This window comes from Larus michahellis, chromosome 6 (genome assembly GCF_964199755.1).
Source record: "Larus michahellis chromosome 6, bLarMic1.1, whole genome shotgun sequence".
NCBI lineage: Eukaryota > Metazoa > Chordata > Aves > Charadriiformes > Laridae > Larus > Larus michahellis.
In genome coordinates, this window is record NC_133901.1 from 22,206,518 (window position 1) to 22,225,892 (window position 19,375).

At 40.3% G+C, this 19,375-nt stretch overlaps 1 protein-coding gene across 1 annotated transcript in view; it reads right to left on the minus strand.

Annotated features, from left to right (window-relative positions):
• The window catches only part of CUL3 (cullin 3), a 59,220-nt gene extending 45,924 nt beyond the window's left edge, over window positions 1-13,296 (minus strand). Inside the window, exon 1 of the mRNA XM_074590024.1 lies at window positions 12,851-13,296. Coding sequence (XP_074446125.1) covers window positions 12,851-12,916 — 66 coding nt within the window. The 5' untranslated portion in view covers window positions 12,917-13,296. The remainder of the gene's footprint in view (window positions 1-12,850) is intronic.
• Window positions 13,297-19,375: the final 6,079 nt, after the last annotated feature.

The window sequence follows — 19,375 nt, forward strand, 5'->3', positions numbered from 1 at the left end:
GGTAGCAATGAGAATATCTGGAAAAGGATACATTGGCTACACCTCATTGCCTAAAACACATCAGTATGTGAAGAAGCAAACAACTCGTAACACACATGCTCACAAATAAAAACAACTAATCTCTGAACAACCGAAAAAAACCAGACACAAAGTTCCTCAATAGTGTTATCTGATTAGATTGACTGTCACCAGTAAGCATGACCGGAAGCTAAGAGAAGGAGCATGAAGAAATTACGGGGCCTCCTGAGCTACTGCTCTTCTCCTGTATCGGGGCTACTACTCCACTTTGGCCATCTGCTGCAAGAGTCACAGGGAAGTCATAGCAACGTGCTACAAAAACTGGTCCTCATAACTAGGCTTTTGCTCCTAGGTGACCTATAACAACAACTGGAGATTACAATACAGTATTATCCGTATCTCCCAGGAGTGTCAGGAAATGCCTACTACACTATCACACTCCCTCAGAGGGTGTGTGTGGTGGTGGTGAATCTATGCCTACCTATAGTTTGCTTATGGCATCTGCCAGTTATCATTTACAACATTAAGTATTGACACCATTTTTAATATCTGTGTTTTGTTCTTCATCCATCCCTTGACATTCAAGCCTCACCCTTGTTTGGGTGGGCAATCTCTATGCTAAACTTCTCCAGATTCTTCTGTGCTCCATTACAGACTCAGAAGATGAGCTGGATAACCAGTGATGAGAGTAATCTCATAAAGGTCAAGAGAAGAATCAACTCTAGTGAGTAGTAGAAATGCAGGAATCGCAATATCCAACCTCTCCTTTGCAGCCCTGTCAGGCTTTACTCAGCAGAAGCAAGCAGAATGCAAAATTACATCAAAAAAGGGAATGCTCTTTGCCAATTAAAACACCCAAGAGTTGCAAGATTTTAGGCAAAACCCTTTCCTTCTCCACTTTGCTTAAATGGGTTCTACAGCAATGAACGGCTACTCTGCCAGCATGGAGGTAAGTAGATTAAAAAGTTATTGTTCCTTAAAAGATGGAGTTGTACCTCCTCCGTAGTGATTGACAGGTTTGATCTACCTCCAACGCATTGTCTCAGGGGACTGCTGGTCTCATCACAAAATAGGTGCTGCTTTAGGATGGGGGCTTGAAGAGGAAGGGGTTTGGTTAGTTGGTTTTGATAAGCTTTACAGCAAACTGTAATATCCTCCAAGAAATTCCTGTTCTAGTAAACCTAAAACCCAGGAAAAAAGATTTGCTCCTCCTCTCAAAAGGTAGCATTTGTCTGCATTATAGGAAGACCTGACAGGAGCTTCACCACACAATAGCAATTTAACACTCTATATGAAAAGTTTAAAACAAGTCTTTAACAGAAAATGTCATACTGCAGCAACAGTTTTGACATGTTTAGGAGACTGAACAAATTTAAAGACAGATCAGAGACTCATTTCTCTTTCGTATTTTAGGAACCAATTCAGAAAAATGAGACTAATCCTGAACCGCCAACATACCTCAGTTATTCTAGATTTCAACTTTAATACAATTTCTTCATTTTTCCCCAATGCCCTTCCTCAGCTTCAGTCTTGCAAATCTGTGGAACACAACATCCTCGAGGAAAGGGCAAAAAATGAGAAAAACAACTCCTCCCAAACACCTGTTTCGTCTAAACTGTTACTATGAACTATGTAAATCTGAGCAGCCATCAGTTACTGAATAAACACAAGGCAAGAGATATGTAAAACGTTTTGTTTCATTTCTTTAAAAAATGCAAAAACAACAGAGACAATCTGGAGAAGCAGAAAACTAAATATAAACTGAAACACAAAAATATGCAGTTCTGATTCTGTGACCATAGACACCTTTCCATTTACAGGCCTTCACATACTTTCCCAACACTAACTCATACTAAGTGTTCGTAACTACTAATGAGCAAGTATAAGAATGCATCATACACACAAAGACTAAGGTCAGTCTTTCATAAAACAGTTTCACAGCATATCCCAACTGTAAAAGACAGCATATGTAGTCAGCAGTAAATAGCAGAAGCACAGTATGTAACAGCACTTATTTCATTTAAAACAAAGTCCATGTGTATTCACTACTCTCTAATACCACTGAGATTCTCTGATTTGCCAATTCTTTCAATTTTTCTATTAAAGATGCAGACTCTTGCACAACATGTTTAAGTCTATGCAAAAGACTCCTCTGTCTTTTTCCTCTCCTGCAGGTCTGTTAAGGGTAGTCCACAAATCACGTTACACTGCCTAAAAATCAACTTTGGGTTCAATTTGTGATTTATGATGCTCAACTTACGAAATACAACTTCAAACAGTCACTCTCGTTAATACAGACAAAACCAGAACTCTCATTAATACAGATAAAAGCAGAATATTACTTGTCTGAGTGCGTCAAAGAAAAATGAATGATAACTCATCGGCCTCATTTTTCATTCACACTTTCATTCACTCGTATTTCACTCACATATATGGGTTCACACAGACCAGTCTTTAAGATTCTGTACAAAATCTACATCAGTAAGTTAAGTAACAGCATAGGATAATCAAAGTCAGTAAACACTGTATTTAAGATCACTTATACAAGGCTTAACTGCCTTTTTTACACTCATCTGTCTTACTCTCTATTTTCCACAAGACTCAACCACCTTGAAATACACATATGCTTTAGTCAGCCAGGACTGAAGGATGCTGTCCTCCAGCAGGGTTGGATACTGGGAAAAAACAAATAAAACAGACCAAAATTAACTTCTTTTCAACATAAACCTTCAAAGAAGCTACTAATTACACTAGGGACATTATCCTTGAATAACATGCTTTCCCTAAAGAGGATAGCAGAATAGTATTTAATTAAAGTACAGAAATCCAAGTTACCTCCCCCCCTCAGCATCTGCAGACAAATAGAAATGTCTTTTCACATACCGAAAGGCATTACCTATAAATGAATAAACCTTCCCCTGCCATGGTGCAAGCTTCTGCCATTAGGTTATAAAACGTGTTTTAAAAAAGTTGTATTTAAAAGATAACACTCAAGCGGTTTTGTTCAAGCTTCCAGAAGAACTGAATTGGTAAGAGGCTAAATGTAGGAAGTTCTAGTTCAGAAGATAGTTGTCACTGCTACAGAATGGAAGTGCTTATACAGCCAAAATAACACCATTGTCTGTATTATTAACAAAAGTTTTTTTAAAAACATTCAGTGACATTTCTACAGCACTCATTACCATAATGCCTGAAAATGGAGGAGGATTATAAAACTACTTATTTCTTAAGAACACTTCAACCTAACAACAGTAAGGAAGTACTATCTATACTTCTGAAACTTCTCTTACTAATTTGGAAACTGTTAGAACTGAAGTCTAGATCGAAGTTTTACACTTCAAAAACTCTGATCTTTCATGTTCAACTGCAAGTTAACAAAAGCCTTTTCAGACATGAGAAATTAGTTTTTGGCTTATTCCAGTAGTTGTATTGATTACTTAAGGTACAAATAACACCCGTGGGGAACAGAAGCAGCATATCAGGTCAGGATTGCTTAACTACAAAAAAAAAAAAAAAAATCAAAAAAATCCATTCTGAACGAAACAGAGGAATAAATACAAAGCTTTGACACCAAAAATCTGCCATTCTTCTTCTCTCCTGCCCAAAAGAATAAAAATTAATATCAATGTTTTGAAGACTAATGAGAATTTCAGAGTCCTCTTGACTCACTTCAGAAGTAGCCGTCTTAAGACAAGCTTCCTCAAATTTAAGTTATGGAAAAAAAATTCTGAAAGACTTGTGTAACAGCAGGAAATATGTTCCTAGAAGAAATACAACAGCTTTAAGGTTTCTATCCTAAAGAAAGCTGGTGTCAAAAGGAAATATTTGAACCTAATTAGAACAGCAGAAGCGGAACGAAAAAGAGCTGAATTTCTGGGAGTCACTCATCTCTCTCATCCGTCAGCAGGATTCTGAAGGTCTAGAAGGCACAGGGAGAGACAGGTAGTTCTGCACTTCAAGAGCTCACCTGTGTGTCCGTAGCTGTCAAACAGGCTCTTGTCAAAGGTGAAATGACAGACAGTGGAAACAGTGGCACAAAATTTTATGAACTACTGGGTATGCCATTCCCCATTTACAAACAAGGACCAGATCCTGAAAACTTCACTGAAGTCATTTAGCATTCCACTCTGCAGTAAAATCTTAGAACATCCAAGGACATGCTTTTCAAAATCTGAGGACTATGTGACTACAAGCAAACTACCACAAAGTAAGTTCAACTGCAAATTTCCCCAAAGCAGCTTACTTGGGATAACTGGACATGTGCAGGCTCTTATGCTGCAGTAGAAGGAAGGTGGCTCATTCCTCTTCCACTAGAATTACCTCCAATTTACTGAAGACTTAAGAGCAGAAGCGGAAGTTGTTTACCTACGTATAACCTAATAAGGTTTACTGTGAAAGATAAAAAATAGCCAGAACTCTCAAATTTCAATGGGATTTAGATCTCTGACTCTCTTCTTCTGCTTTTAAAACCCAGGTGTGGGACGGCAACATGCCAGGTAACATGCAGTTGATTGAAACTGCTGTTAACAGATGATAGGTCACTGTTCACAGAAGCAGGATTGTTACGCCCCAGCCCGCTACTCACATCACTCCTAACTCTAAACCAACAGAAAAATTTCTTTTATCTTTTTTAACCTAAGTCAAAATGGTTTAAAAATTTGATTCATTATGTGATCGTAATTCTATCAGGTTTAGGACCATCATCCCAACACTACAAAGTAGAAATAAATAGCATTAATTTAATAAGAGGCAAATTTGGGGGTGCGGGTGGCAAATCTTTTATATTAATGACTTGTATAATATTAACATTATAATGATGTTAAAGCATAACATTGATGCTGCGTGCCTCACTCCCAGTTAAGAGCTGCCAGGGGAAAGAGCAGTGCTGTTCTGCACATCCGTACTTTCCGTGGAAGGCACCGTGTCTCCTCAGGGGTATCATCTCTCCAAGTGAAAAAATCCATTAGTTCATTAACTACCAAGCCTCGATGACCTGGATTCAGAAAGCTTCCCTGAACCACAAATGGCCCATTCCTTGCCCACTCAACTTCAATGCAAATCCCCCAAGAATTATTTCTGGGATTTTTCAATTAACCTACAAGTAGTTCAATATTTTACAATTGTTCAAAAATCAACACTATTTAAAGAGGAAATCTGTGAAATACACACCAATTTATACAGATTGTAGACTCACTTCCTTAAGCCATTTCAAACCAAGAAACACAATGAAAGATTTGAGGGGGATGAAGGAAGAAAAGGGGGGGAGGCAGAAAGGCCTTTAGAGGCTTTTGGGACTTGATGACAACTCTTTCTCCCTAATGATACCAGCATTAACAATTCAAGAACTTTTATAGTAAATAAAAGATAAAATTTTATGGTAGACAGAGGCCAACAGAGGATTATTTTTTTTTCCTCAGCTTACTTCAGGGAGGGTAAGGAAGATACACTTAATAAATCACTTATACATTTACAGATAATCAATACTGCTGTATGCTGACAATAACCTTTCTCTGGGGGATTTCTGCACCATATAGTGCATACACCATGATCGGATGCACAAATCAGCAGTGCCAGAGAGCAAGACTAACGCTGAAATGAGTGCAACAGAAAAACAATGCTACACATGGAAGTTACATCCACATAGATAATATCAAAAAATAGGTCCATTCACATGCTACCAACTACCAACACTTCAAAAACAAAAGTAACCTGAAAGTAAAAAGGAAGTATTTTACAAGAAAGATTACTCACATAAAAAAACGTAAGAAACAGACACACAGCCTGTACTCAGACTACATGTGGTATAAGAAATTAATGTTATGAATTTTTAATGATATAAGCTAGCCCAATTTTATATCATTCACATGTATAATTTAAATTATTATTGTCTTCATTTATGTTTATTCTCATTAGTATTAAACAAAAAATTGGGATTTCCACAAATGCACCTCATCCATAAACATAAATGAATAAAGCAAGTTATCTGTGTACATTTTGCATACTATTATACCTTATTTAAACTACAGCAAGAGAGTTTCAGCCCTCAGACACTATTTTTATGCACAACTAATTAAAGAATCTAGGCAACTCCACAGCAAGCACCATCCAAATGATGTAAATGTTTCTTACAGCTTTGTCCTCCTTGCTGTACTCAGCTATCAAAATGCACTTTTCCCCTTCCTGAAAATGCATATATTAAAAACATCGATGTGGAAGTTCTTTTGTTAAGTCATCTAACAGTACTTACTTCTGCTGATACACCAGTACTTATATCTTCACAAAAGAACCATTAGTGGTTCAAAATTTCTACTGGGCTTTAACTGAACTTCAGAAAAATAATAGTATGATTAAAAGTATGCTGGGCCACGCTATAGTTTTCTGCTACAGTATTTCCTATTCCTTTCATCCACAAAAACTGGCTCAGAATGAGAAATAACAAGGTCGCTTCTTCTCAAGAGTTATTTTTCCATATGTATAGCTACTAGAAACCAAAGACAACATCCACTGATCATACACACAACGTCAAGAACCTATTTTGGACAGTAATGGAATCACTGTGCATTTTATGAATGGACTCAATCAAACTATCTTCAGAAAACCTGTCCCAGTCTATCACAAGATGTGACAGACATCACATAGAGAGAGATTATCAGGCACTGCAGATCAGTCGTGGTGATAAAAATTTAAAAGCACCTGCACTAAGACTACTTGTTCTACAGATCAAAGTCAAAGACTTCAGAACACATATTTGAAATTCTGAGAAACATTGCCACCTAACGCCATGTACACCTGCCCAGAAGAGATTAAAAAAAAAAAGAAACATTTTGAAAAATTGTAAAGTTTTTCTAGAAAAAACTTCTTTTTTTATGTTACTTACTGTAACTCTTCACATAGAATACCAAAAACTCTTGATCAGTTTTACAGCAACTCTCATAAAGCCCTTTTACCTACCACTACTAGGGAAAAACAGTAATTCCCGTTTGATAACGCTCTACTATACAACACAAGAATGAGGGAGTGGAGAAACCTACCAAGCCACTTGAAAAAACTCAGATTGAATTAGCCAGTTTAAAATCTTAACAGAATGCTAGTGGTGTTACTTCATACTCTTGCACAAAAATCAAGCAAATTTTAAATACAGGAAAGATGTATAAACAGCAGTACTCTTTCCAATGCCATGCTGAGGCACTTACTCAGAACTCGGACCAACTGGATTGACGACTGCTCCGAACTTAAGACCCAACTAACAAGAAAATTTGCAACTGAACCCTGAACGCCTACAAAACTCAGGAATTCTAATGACGTTAGGTTAGACCACAACTAAAAGATAATATGTACAGAGTGTTGAAAAAACCCACCAACACAAAAAAAATCCCACCTACAACTACTCAAAATCTACCCTGGAATTAGCGTTATCATCTCTTAAAAAATTCTAAATGTAGTATTAGGGCATTCGGTCTGCTCATCGCATTTCATTAAAAAAAAATATTAAAAACTTGTGAAAAATGGAAGGCCTTTATAAGATTAACTGTCCAGTAAACAGCAAGTATTTATGTATTTTTCTGTAATTTACACCAAAACAACACCTTTTTCCTTTGAATAAGATAAACAGTGTTTTAGTTTTTTTGGTCTGTTTTATTTCTAGGTTTTAAGCCTACTAAAATTTTAATTGTGAACATTAATTTATTATTACTGTATACACTACATGGGTTAATAGCTAAGATGCTCTTATAAACATATTAGAGAATATAAAGCAATTAAGATTCACAAAGCCAACTATGTAAAACATGAACTCGGTGGCCCTGCAGCACTCAGTGGGGTTACATTATTTTAGTCAGAACTGAAAAAGCCTGCAGTAAACCATTCTCCGATTCTATCCTCATCCCACGCTCCATGCCTCTCCATTCACTCACCGAGACAGCACGTGTGCTCTAAGGGTTATAAGCCAAAGCAGAAAGACACACATTGCTTACATAATCTGAACACTTAGAAATTTAACTGCAGTTCGACATGTTTTCCATGGTCTATCTGCTGTAAGGTGCTCGAGAAAGACAAAATTTACATCAAGTTCTTGACTTGATAGATCTACACATTACAGGTTGAAGCATAAATTTAACAAACCTCTTCTCAACTTGCATCATCAATTCCCCAAGATCCAAACCAAACCACAGTAGCAGTAGGCATTCCCCAAAAAGAAAAAAAAAAAAAGCCTTCTGCCTACACAAAGCCTGAAATGAGTGGCTGTTAGATCTGAAGAGAAAGGAGCAGCGGCAATGAAAATATGAGCCTTAATACTTTCTCATGGAAGAGTTGAAACCATTTATTTATAAGTTTACATAACTTTCTTTGAGGAAGAAGCAACATCAATTGATAAACGGTGTTGAACGAAACAAAAGGCTGTGTGCCTTTTTGCACAAGACCAGATGAAATGAGAATTTTCTTGGGCAGAAGCATTTCAAATAAAATGAATCAGTGAAGCGCTTATATCTATCTATATACATATTTGAAAGACTCATTCTATTGCAAGTGCATATGTAGGATCTCTCTAAATACTTTCCAGAATTCATAATATAACTATATAACAGTGATCCACCAGAATAGTTCTGAGAACTGGCAAAAAACTATTTTGTAGCCTTGCTCTAGAGAGGAAAGATAGCTCTGCAGGAAATGAAAATGATTAAAAGCACCCGAAAAAAAAAAACCCCAACTATAACGATCAAACCCAATAACCTACATCATGTCATGCTGGTTTTCAGAAAGATCTGTCCAACCAATTTTATGGTGACAACTGACATGCTGCATTGAGAGAAGGATGAGTTCTTGCAAAAAAGTTCATTCAACACAGCTTAATGTTACTTCTATACATTTTGAAAATGAAGTCACAAAATGCTTTCCGAATTCTCACATACTGTTTATTTCTGTAAGAAATGTGCATTTTTTACTTTGTACAACTTTTCCATCAAAACACATTTAAGGCTACTATTTTCCACTAGCTAAACAGTCACAGCAGAACAGCTCAAATACACTTGCAGGAAACATAATTTATCCATGCTAGATCTCCATTATAGACACCACATCTCTCCAAAAAGTTTTAAGTGCAAATCTAGCATTCTTTGGCAGCACTTTTCACAGATCAACCAAATCATCTTAAAATTAGGTTTGCTGCAAGCTGTTTGAGAGCTTTTTAAGTATTCCTTTATCCAGCAGTAACAGGCTCACCGAGAGTTCAGCAACAGGAGCCAATTTGAGACCCTGAGGGTACTTTAAACCAGGGAAGGGAAGAAAACAACCCCCGATACTTCTCCAAAACAGGTGCAATGAATTCATGTTTTGTAAGAGTATCAAATCTGCATTTTTGCATAATGCACATATTGCATATTCAGCATAAATACTACTGCACTCCTCCAAATAATTAAAAAAAAAAATTACTTACAAACTATATTGAAATTACATCACTGAATATCACTCAACATTTCAGGAATTATTTTGTTATTTTTAGTGTCCAACCACAACATATTCCTATTTGTTGCAATCTGTATGAATTTGTAACAAGAAAATTTAAAGACTGCTTAAAAAAAGAAAAACAACAACAAAACTTGCACTCACTCAAAAGCCTTCTTAAACTATTCCATCTCTTGCTTTAACGCTACTCTGAATGCTATCTGGATAGACCTTACACAAATATAGAACAGCTACACATTATGAAGGTGTTAAAGTACCATAGGCAGTTATTGAAAGTAGCACAATGGAAGCTGTCTATGGTGGTACATAAGATTACTTAACTGTACAAGCTTAACCTCATCAGTTTGCTCTACTGATTATAGAGTAAACTTTCACACACAAAAAAAATTTATTATTCTTTCTAGATTTAAAAAAATGTCCACGTCTGAAATCTCAAAACACAATGCATCCTCATCTGGACTACTTCTAATGCAAACATTTTCACTGTCTTTAGGTCAAGCCCAACAAGATAAGACAATAAACTTCTTTTTAATAAGTTAGTTTTTAAATTAGGAAAAGAAATGCATTTTTTCTATTGTGAAGAAAAGTTTAAATGTATAGAAAACTATTTTCCTCAACTACTTTTGATTACTCTACAACCCACTTCAGCAAAACAGTACACCCCGTACTCAAAGTCATCGCCCTTGAGGTAAGAAAAAGCACACCAGAGCACATACCAGGAGCCTAGCAAATATTAACAGACACTTGGGATGACAGATAATCTGCCACCAACTACAAGAAATAATAAAGAAGTAATCTAGAATAAAACTAATTCCAAAACATTATTATCTCTAGGTACACCGGTAGATTTCAAATGTTTTAGTCAATTTCTACTTATTTTCTAGTAAGGTAGAGAAAGAAAACTCTGGAGCAGTAATATTTTGCAAATTACTGTTTCTCCTTTCCTTCAGCTATTGTAAAATATAACAATAACAGAAATATCAAAAATATTATGAAAATTCATTGCTATGTTCCAGGAACCTTACCTCTCCATTTTGGCTACTTCTAGTTTAATATAATAGTAAATAGCGACCTCCATGCAGGAAGCAAACTAATCTAAAGCAGGTAGACCTGCTGAGGAAAGATGATCAATAAGATGACAAATCGAAGCAGCCTGCAAAGTCACCTCTGTAAACACTCAATTCAGAACTGAAGAGCAGAACCACCAAAATCGAGATAAAAAGAGTGAAGATCAGCAGCTGAAGTACGAATAGTACACTTTCCAAATATAGACTCTATCCCACACACAAATACAACCTCATTGACACAAATAATCCCACTGCAGCCACTAGCACTATTCACAGGACTTAAGCTATACAACCACTTAGGCCTCCACGAAATTTGAATTAAGATTTTGACATGAACTACGGGTATTGCGTTCTGCAGTTATGAAAGAGAAACCCCTCCAAATCTCTCAACCAAGTACACGCTCCTTTTCTATTAACGCTTTATCAACAGGATTGTCAAAAAACTGTCTTAGAAATCTATTGAAGGGAACACCTGAAAAATTGCTGTCAACATATGTCACCAAACATTTACGATCTGTAGGCCTCAATGCCTGTTTGCTTACTATTTTAGGAAGAATTTTTTTTAAAAAAAACTTTTAACCTAAACATTCTTTAAGCAACTGAAAAGAAAGATAAAGACAATGCTAGCAAAAACAGTTTCAGAAGAAATGTGACGACAACGTTTAATTTCATGTAAGAGCAGGGCTCTGTAGGAGCATCCTTCACCCCCCCAAACTAATTTCATATGGTCATTTACAAAAGTGGTGAAAAAAGTAAAACACATACTAAAGTTTATGCCATTCTTACGTCTGCATTTGTTGGAGAACCCATATATACATATTCATGGTTGGAATATATGAATCTGTTTATCAAATTACAAGACTGCTATATTTTCAGTGTTGTTTGTTATAAAACATACAAACATACATATTGGTTTTGCCATGGTTTATTTTTGCACATGATTTTCTCCTACTTGTTAGTAAAGCCTGGGCCGTATCGCAGTAAGTCTTTTTCTTTATTTCTATAACCCTATACGTCTTAAGAAAATCTACATCCTTGAAAAAGCCCATTGAAAGAAATAAATGCAATTTGGAGGTCAAAAACCTTTCATCAGCTAAAATTCATAATTTCATAGCTCATTTTTTCATCTTGACTCTTACCGCTAAATGTAACTGTCAATGACTTAAAGGAAAGAGTAAAACAGCGTAAATCAGACCGCTATGATTAAGCCAGCTGCTGAGAAAATAAAGAATTCTCTAATTTCATCAGCCAGAGTTTTGATGAAGCAAATATTATTGATATATTCCTTGCCAGTAAAATTAGATAAACAGGTATGTCCAGTTTCTCTGTGAGGGCAAGGCGCGTTAGTTCTGCACTACTGCCTACTGGGATCAGACGTAGCATCAAAAAGTTAACGCTAAATCTTAAAAGCTCGTGACTCAACTAAGTATCTTCTTTTTAATGTATACACCGATGAACACATACGCACTCCCTGGCCATCCTCTGGCAGACTGAAGCCTTTCTATTTCTCGCGTTCCTCAGCGCCATTAATAGTACTGTAGTTGTTATTCTGTTGTAAGCTTTAATTGAACCAACTGTCAAAACACAGCAAGCTTTATGGCAGTATAAATTAATAATCTGGCTCATTCCCCTCTGTAATTCAAAGGGCTGGCATGCTCATGGCTCTGCCGAACATGCATGAAAGTTACCTATGCCTAGATGTTTATAGTAGCATCTTCTGAACTGCTGGCATCGTGCCACCTAAATCTTCTAACCATACGACTTATAGCCGCTTTTACGGAGCGGAGAGTGAAAGAAATTCACCAAGAGGAAACTCTCCAGAAGACATAAATAAATACACCCCCCCCCCTTCCGGGGTTAACTCATTTTGTTGATGGACGCGTGATCACCTTCGACTCCTTCTCTGAGGCCCTTTTCTTGAAAACAAAGAAACCAGCCCCCCCGCCCCCAATGCCGTACGTGGATTTTCATAATTGATTTGTCTGACTGACGAGGGAGACGATAACGGCAGGGACCGGCTCCTCCACCTCCCGCTCTCCGGAGCGCTGCTCCCCCGAGACGCGGCTCCCGCACGTCCCCGTATCCCCCGCCCCAGCCCCGCAACTCGCAGGGGGCTACCCGAGGCCGCCTGACAGCTCACCCCGCACCGCTCGCCCCCGCCGCCCCCTCCCAGGCCGCCTCAGCCGGGGCCGGCCCCGCTCGCCTGCCCGCGGCTGACAGGGCGACGAGGCCGCGGGGCCTGCGGGCAGGCGGAGGCCGGGGCCTGGCGCGGCCGCTCCGCCCGGCCTAGGCCCGGTACTCACGGGGAAGGCTCGGATCCGCATCTTGGTGTCCTTCCGGCTGCCCGTCCCCTTGCTCAGGTTCGACATCTTCGGGGTCGGCGGCGGCGCCTCCCGTCCGGAGGGGCGCCGGGGGACGCGCGGTCGGGGCGGCAGACCCCGGGAGCGGGGCCGGGGGCCTGGCGGAGGGAGGCCGCTGGCGACCTTCACTCCGGGCTACGGCCCCCGGGGCCGCGCGGAGAGCGGGCGGGCCGAGCCGGGCCGAGCCGGGCAGCGGCGGGGGAGGAGGCGGCGGCGAGGGGCGAGGCGACGGGGCAGGCCCCTCGCTCCGGCGGCGGCGCTTCCTTCACCCTCCTCCTCCGCCGCGATGGCGGACAAACATCGCTCAGTGCGCAGGGCCGGGCGCCCCCCCTCTTCCTCTTCCCTTCCCTCCCCACCGCCCAGCGAGAGACAGATCCGGCCGCGGCGGCGGGCGGGGGCGGCGGCGGCGGGCGGGCGGCGGGGCGGAGCGCCGCCGGCGGAGAGGGGGGGCGGGCGGGGCGGCGCTCTCGCGAGGCTGCCGCCGCTCTCGCGAGACCAGCGGTCGGGCCCCGCGCCCCGGCGGGCGGCACCGCGGCGGGAGGAAAGGGCGGCGCTGATTGGCGGAGAGCGAGGCGGCGGGGCGGGGCCAAGGCGTCCAGTCAGGGGCGGTGGGGCGCGGGGCAGCCCTGGGCGTTTTGGGGCCGTTGGTGGGGGTTTGTGGCAGTTTATCCAGCCGGCCCGTTGATATCCCACTCCTTGGGCTTGTGGCAGATGTTTCATGAGGGTTAAAGTGCCGGTTCCCGTGCAGGGAGGCGTGAGGGGCCTCGCAGCATGGGGCTTGGCTGCTGCTGCGGCCCCTCCGGCCTGTGGAGAACGGGGCGTCACCCCAGCCCTGTCCCCACACCTACCCCGTGTTTTCGGTGCTTGGTGTTAACCTTGCTGTGCACAGCTGAAAAAAAAAAAAGGAAAGGTGGTTTGTTCCTTTTCCTACTCCTTTGAAGTCTCCCGGATGTCAATTCTGCCCCTCTGAATCATGGCACTGGTAGGCGTATCCCTCCGCAGAGGCTCACAGAATGGCATGATGCAAGGCATTTTTATTTATTTATGTTTTGTGTTTTCGTCGCAATGCACGCCTGAGGAATGAGGGTGCCACCTGAGGCAACACTTACATGTGCGCAGGGTTAAATATAGGTCATTCAGAAAAGGACAGTTACTGTAGAAGGGAAGAAAGTTTTGAAAATGTCACATTCTGTAAGCTAGTAGCTGCGTGGCACCTCTGCAAGTTAGGCTGGTCAGCCGGGAAAAAATCTAGGTCCCCGTCACCAGGGGACTAACTGAAAAGTTAGTGGATGAAATTGAAATCTGGGTCAAAACGTGCCATGCTCAAGATGCCCCAGAGGAAGTATGTGGCATAGCCAGGAAGAGAATTTCTTTTAGGTGACTCTTAAATTGGACTGTGAACACCGGGGCATCTTGTGATGTACATTCTGCATCCAGCTCCACTCTATCATTACTGGTTTTCTACAGGTGCCTCTATGCAGCACGTGCCCTCGGGGCACAGAAGCAACATACCTTCTGTGAGCTAGTTTACCTTCTGTAATAGTAATTTCACCATTTTTGTCTCATTGTTTGTTACAGCCACTTCCCATTGGGACTATGCATGTTCATCTACAACATATTTTTTAATCTCCTGATCAGAATTAAGTATATACGCCTAGAGAAGATATTATATAAGAGTAACACAATAAACAGTGATTGCAACATGACTGTGCAATAGGAACCCGTCCTTTTCAAAATTACAGTATAGTCAAAATGCAGATGAAACAAAAGATGAGATGAGAAGGCAAAGATTGCCATTTGTTAATAGGAAGAATATGGCTTCCACATTGTTTCACTATAATTTCCATCTTATTTGTCCTCCTAAGTACTTCCTTTGCCAAATGAGGACAACCTCTTATGTTAATATGGTTTTTTTTCCTCATTCTGTGACAGTTAAGATCAAGTAATTTGAAAATGCTACGAGAGTACTTTTCAACAAATTTAGTGCTGTTTTCAAAAACCAAAACTTTCCACACAAACTGTTTTTGAGGAACTGGCATTTCTTATTTCAAGAAAGAAGAAAAAGAACAACTTTTACTGTATCCATTACTGCAGATTGTAGATTAACTTCTCTACTTACTGCTTTTGTGTTTCCTCTGATACTGGCCTTATGCTTATGGCAGCCCAGGACCATCAACCTCTTTCCTTCTCTTCATCCAAGTTGCTACTAATGCACATTTTTTATCTACAAGTCTGAAATGTGCTGACTCACTCTTAGTTGCTGTTCAGTCCGGCACAGTATGCACAACAAAAAATAAAATTACTCTCCTACCAAGCGATCTCAATTCTCATGTCAAGTAGCTTTACTTTACACTGTGAGTTTATAGCTGCAACACACTAGCATACCTGTATTACTAGTTCTGACTTTATTACTAAAAGCTGAATTTGCAGTCTGTGCCTTCTTTTTGTGCAGATTTATGACCCAGTGGGGATATCTGCTGTACAGAAATTCAGCCGTAGCTCCTCCCTTCATGTCTGTGGCCTGTTCTGAGACTGCCCAAGCTGGAGACAATTACTATTTTTTTAGTGCAAATTTTCTATTTCCATGCATAATGTACAAAATGAAGTTTCGCTAAAAATTAGCCTTTGAGCTTACACAAAGAACTAATTTAGAGGTTCGTTAAGTGCTTATAATGTTAATTCTAGGTGGGTCAAAACCAGAAGGAAGACGGGCGGGTGGAGAAGGACAGATTAGCATAGGAAGAGTTAGCCATCCTGTTGCTTAACTGGGTCATCTCGGCTATCGCACGTACGTATCTTAAGTAGCTTCTGTTAGTCCAGCAGTGAAGTAACGGTTCTGGTGCAGAAGAATGGTCACCCTTGTCGAAAGGTCATGTCTGTGCGTTGCAGCAGCCTTAAACGCATCTTGCACTGACCACAATGTCAGAGAGAGGTATGAAGGCCCCTAAAATAACTTACACTGTGCAGAGAAGAGCTCAGCATTATCCAAAGCAGTCATTTACTGTTGGTTGGTTGTTTTTTTCTCTGAGGTCCTATCAGTCCTCTGATTTTAGATACTGATATCACTAAATAATTGTGGAGGTTGCTCAGGTGCCTGCTAATCCATACAGAATATTTTCACCTAAATGACATGTTATCATCTTTTTGTCAGCACAAGAAGGATGACCCTTTTCATTGACATGTATCCTGAAGGTGGCAACAAATCTTTAATTATTTAAACACTGTCTTTATAATCTGATTTAGCACTTACCTTAATTATGTGAAGGGCGGCAGAAATTTTAGAAGAATGTGAAGAGTACATTACATTAGAATAAATCTAAATTTACATTTTTATAATCAGGCCTTTAAAAGCAGAACACGGCTCTTGTTTAACTTACAGAAAAATATTCTCTATATACCTATGAGGATATGATTTCTTTATTTCAAATGGTGACTTTTTCCTTAGCAAGGCTGGATCGTGCTCCACCAAAGCCAGGAACCAAGATTTTTTTCGAAAGTAAACATCACTTCCAAGGGATCATACATACGTATTCTCAGGTCTTCCTTACATATTTCCTCACCCCCGCAACCATCAGTGATATTTGACCATTGAAATACACAAGCACAAAGAAAAAAAAGTATCTCTGTACTGCAGAACAAAGAGAAACAAAACAGCATTTGCATATTGTGATGGGGAAAACAGTGAGTTCTCTCTTTTTAAGGCCCAGAATCAAGGGGAGGGCTTTTTTTCTTCCCCCTTTTTTTTTTTCTTTTCGGTAAGTGCTTGCATCACTGCACATGATGGTTGCTTTCAGATTTGCATGAATGATGTGTGACACAGTAACCATATGTTTAAGACAGTTCCCTCACTTTCCCATGTTACTATTGTGGGAGATACAGTAAACAAGTAATTCTTTTCATCACAACTTCTACAACCTGAGGAAAAAAAAAGGTATATTTTTTGTAACAACATGGAGATACGCACCAACAAAACAAGCATTCAGTGAATGAACCAGAGGGTGTTTTCTAATCGTATTGAGGATTCTGCCAAAAGTAGTTCTGCCAAAAGCAGAATCTTACTCCAAATCACTGAAAGAACAGCAAAGCTCAGAACAACCAGATAAATGTATACTTTTAGTGCCTTAATCCCTCCCCTGCAAATAAAAACAATAACTGACTGATTTGTGTACAAGGTTCATAGATTACAATAGGCACAGGGACAATAGGGTCCTGTAAAAGCATGATAAATATTCAGAAACAGGATTTACCAGGGCACTATTACGTTTCTCTTCAAAGAAACAGAACAATTTCAAGGCACAATGTTTTACATCGTTTCTATCCAATTTGGGATTTTTTTTCTGTTCTTTACTGCGTGTCCTAGATAAAGAAAAAGCTTGGGTTTCGCTTTGTCCATCACTGCCTCACAGGACTTTAGGGAGAGGTATAACTCAACATAAGAAAGCTACCAGCATATCAGGTAGATGTGTAATTTTGAAGGGGCTTTTGCTCTCCTTTCTTCCTTTTACAGAAATAATGTAAATACTGTCCTTTTTTGTAAAAAAGGAAGACAGTTTTGTCTTTTTATTGTTCGTTGTTTGTTTGGGTTTGGTTTTTGGTTTTGGTTTTTTTACATGGTGGAGGTGGTGGGGGTGGCCGAGAGGCCTGGGGTGCAGTGAAAGGCTGCAGAGGGGCAAGGCAAGATGGAAAACAGGCAGCATGAAGTTATTTGCTTGTTCCCTCATGGCATCTCGTTGCTTAAAACATTTGGCTGGCCTGTGTTTAAATTTAATTTCTGTTGCATGCAAATGCCACCACAAATAGAGTAAATGCTAAAATATGACAGTCTAAACAGCTCAACAGTTTCAAAATTAAACCAGACTGAAGTACTTTCAAATATTCTTGCAAGCAGGAGGGAAAAGAGATGTTGAGGTACTATTTCAACCCTATTTTCTCTATTAGTGACTTGCCTTAACAGACAAAACCCCTGCTGATGGGCACAGCCTCTACCTCAGAGCTCTGCGGATCACTTTCCAGCCCAACAGCAGGCGCCACCACCAGCTTCTTGCACAAGATCTGCCCCTGCTGCTGGCGGACTCGGAGTGGACTGTTTACAGGCTGAGGACTGGCAGGAGAGATGAGGAGGTTGCTGTAATGAGCGCATCATGTAGTGGCACATTTTAAAAACAGGTCTAACCAGACAATGCATGTAATAACCAAAATTAATGCTGTCCGACCAGCACTGGCTTCCCTTTCAGTACCTGACCCATTTCAGGATTGCAGGAGTAATACATGGGATAATAATGAAGTCCTTAACTGACTAAGTCAGGTCTCAGTCCAAGTGCAAACTCACGTCTCTAAAGCATGCCTTTGACAGTCATCTTGCACAATATGACTGCACAATATACGGTCAAACTGATGGCCTGTAATTCACCAGCACTGCAGCTTCTCTTATGGCAGCAATTGCTGTACCTACTGTACCATCGGCTTCTTTCATACCCGGCCTTGGTCTCTGTCAAACAAGAACTACAGCAGTGCAATCTCACTGTATAAATCCCTGTGTCCTCACTACACTGCTGCTGCTAGAAGAGGGGACGCTACCACATTGAGAAAAGGCAGACTTAAGTTACAGCCTCATTTTCTAGCTGCTAGACCAGTCCCTCACTGTCAAGTAGAGAGTTTTTACAGACTTTCAGTAGTGTGACAGGTAGCAGCAATCTGGTAGCAGCAAATATTTCGTGCAATACTCACATAACCCCCCCAAAAATAAATAATAATTATGCTATAGCAGTTGCAGCCAACAGTGAAAGCTGCAATGGTGCAGTTAGGCAAATGCTTCAGGTTCAGAAATTTTTCCTACCACATCACAACAATCTTCTTTTGGAGGCGAACAAGTATGTACGCAATGTTTCAGAAGATGGCCCAAAAGAGCAGGACGCTTCAAAACACTCAAGGCAAATTTACAGAAAAAAAAAAGTTTCTGTTACAAACCACGGAAGAAAATACTGTACACAAACCCAAGTGAAAGTTAAAAGGTTGTGCCAGTACAATCAGGCTACACAAACACCTTCCAAAAGGTTAGGGGTGCCCTGATCTTGGTGTATAAAGCACCCATATGGGAAAGTGTTTTCTGAGAGTGCTGCCATTTAAATCAAGTAGGAAAAGACAGATCGACAAAATGCTTGGAAAGTGAAGCAAGACCAAAACCAATGCAACAGCAAAGGTTCCTTAAAACTTTTTACCTACAGATGCGCAGATCCTTCATTATTCAACCTGTCAATGAAGATCAGTAATTTGCTAAATACCAAGTCAAAATCCAAACAGGGTGAATTTTGTCAGGATGGGCTAGTGCCAATTTCTTCCAAAACAGAAGCTCTGGATTTACTGAGGTGCTCACTTCAGTAGTAACACCACCAGCAGCTCTGGGCACTGTATGCAGATGCGGGTGGGTAATGTAGCTATTTGGTAGCGTTCACCCACCGCTTATGCTGT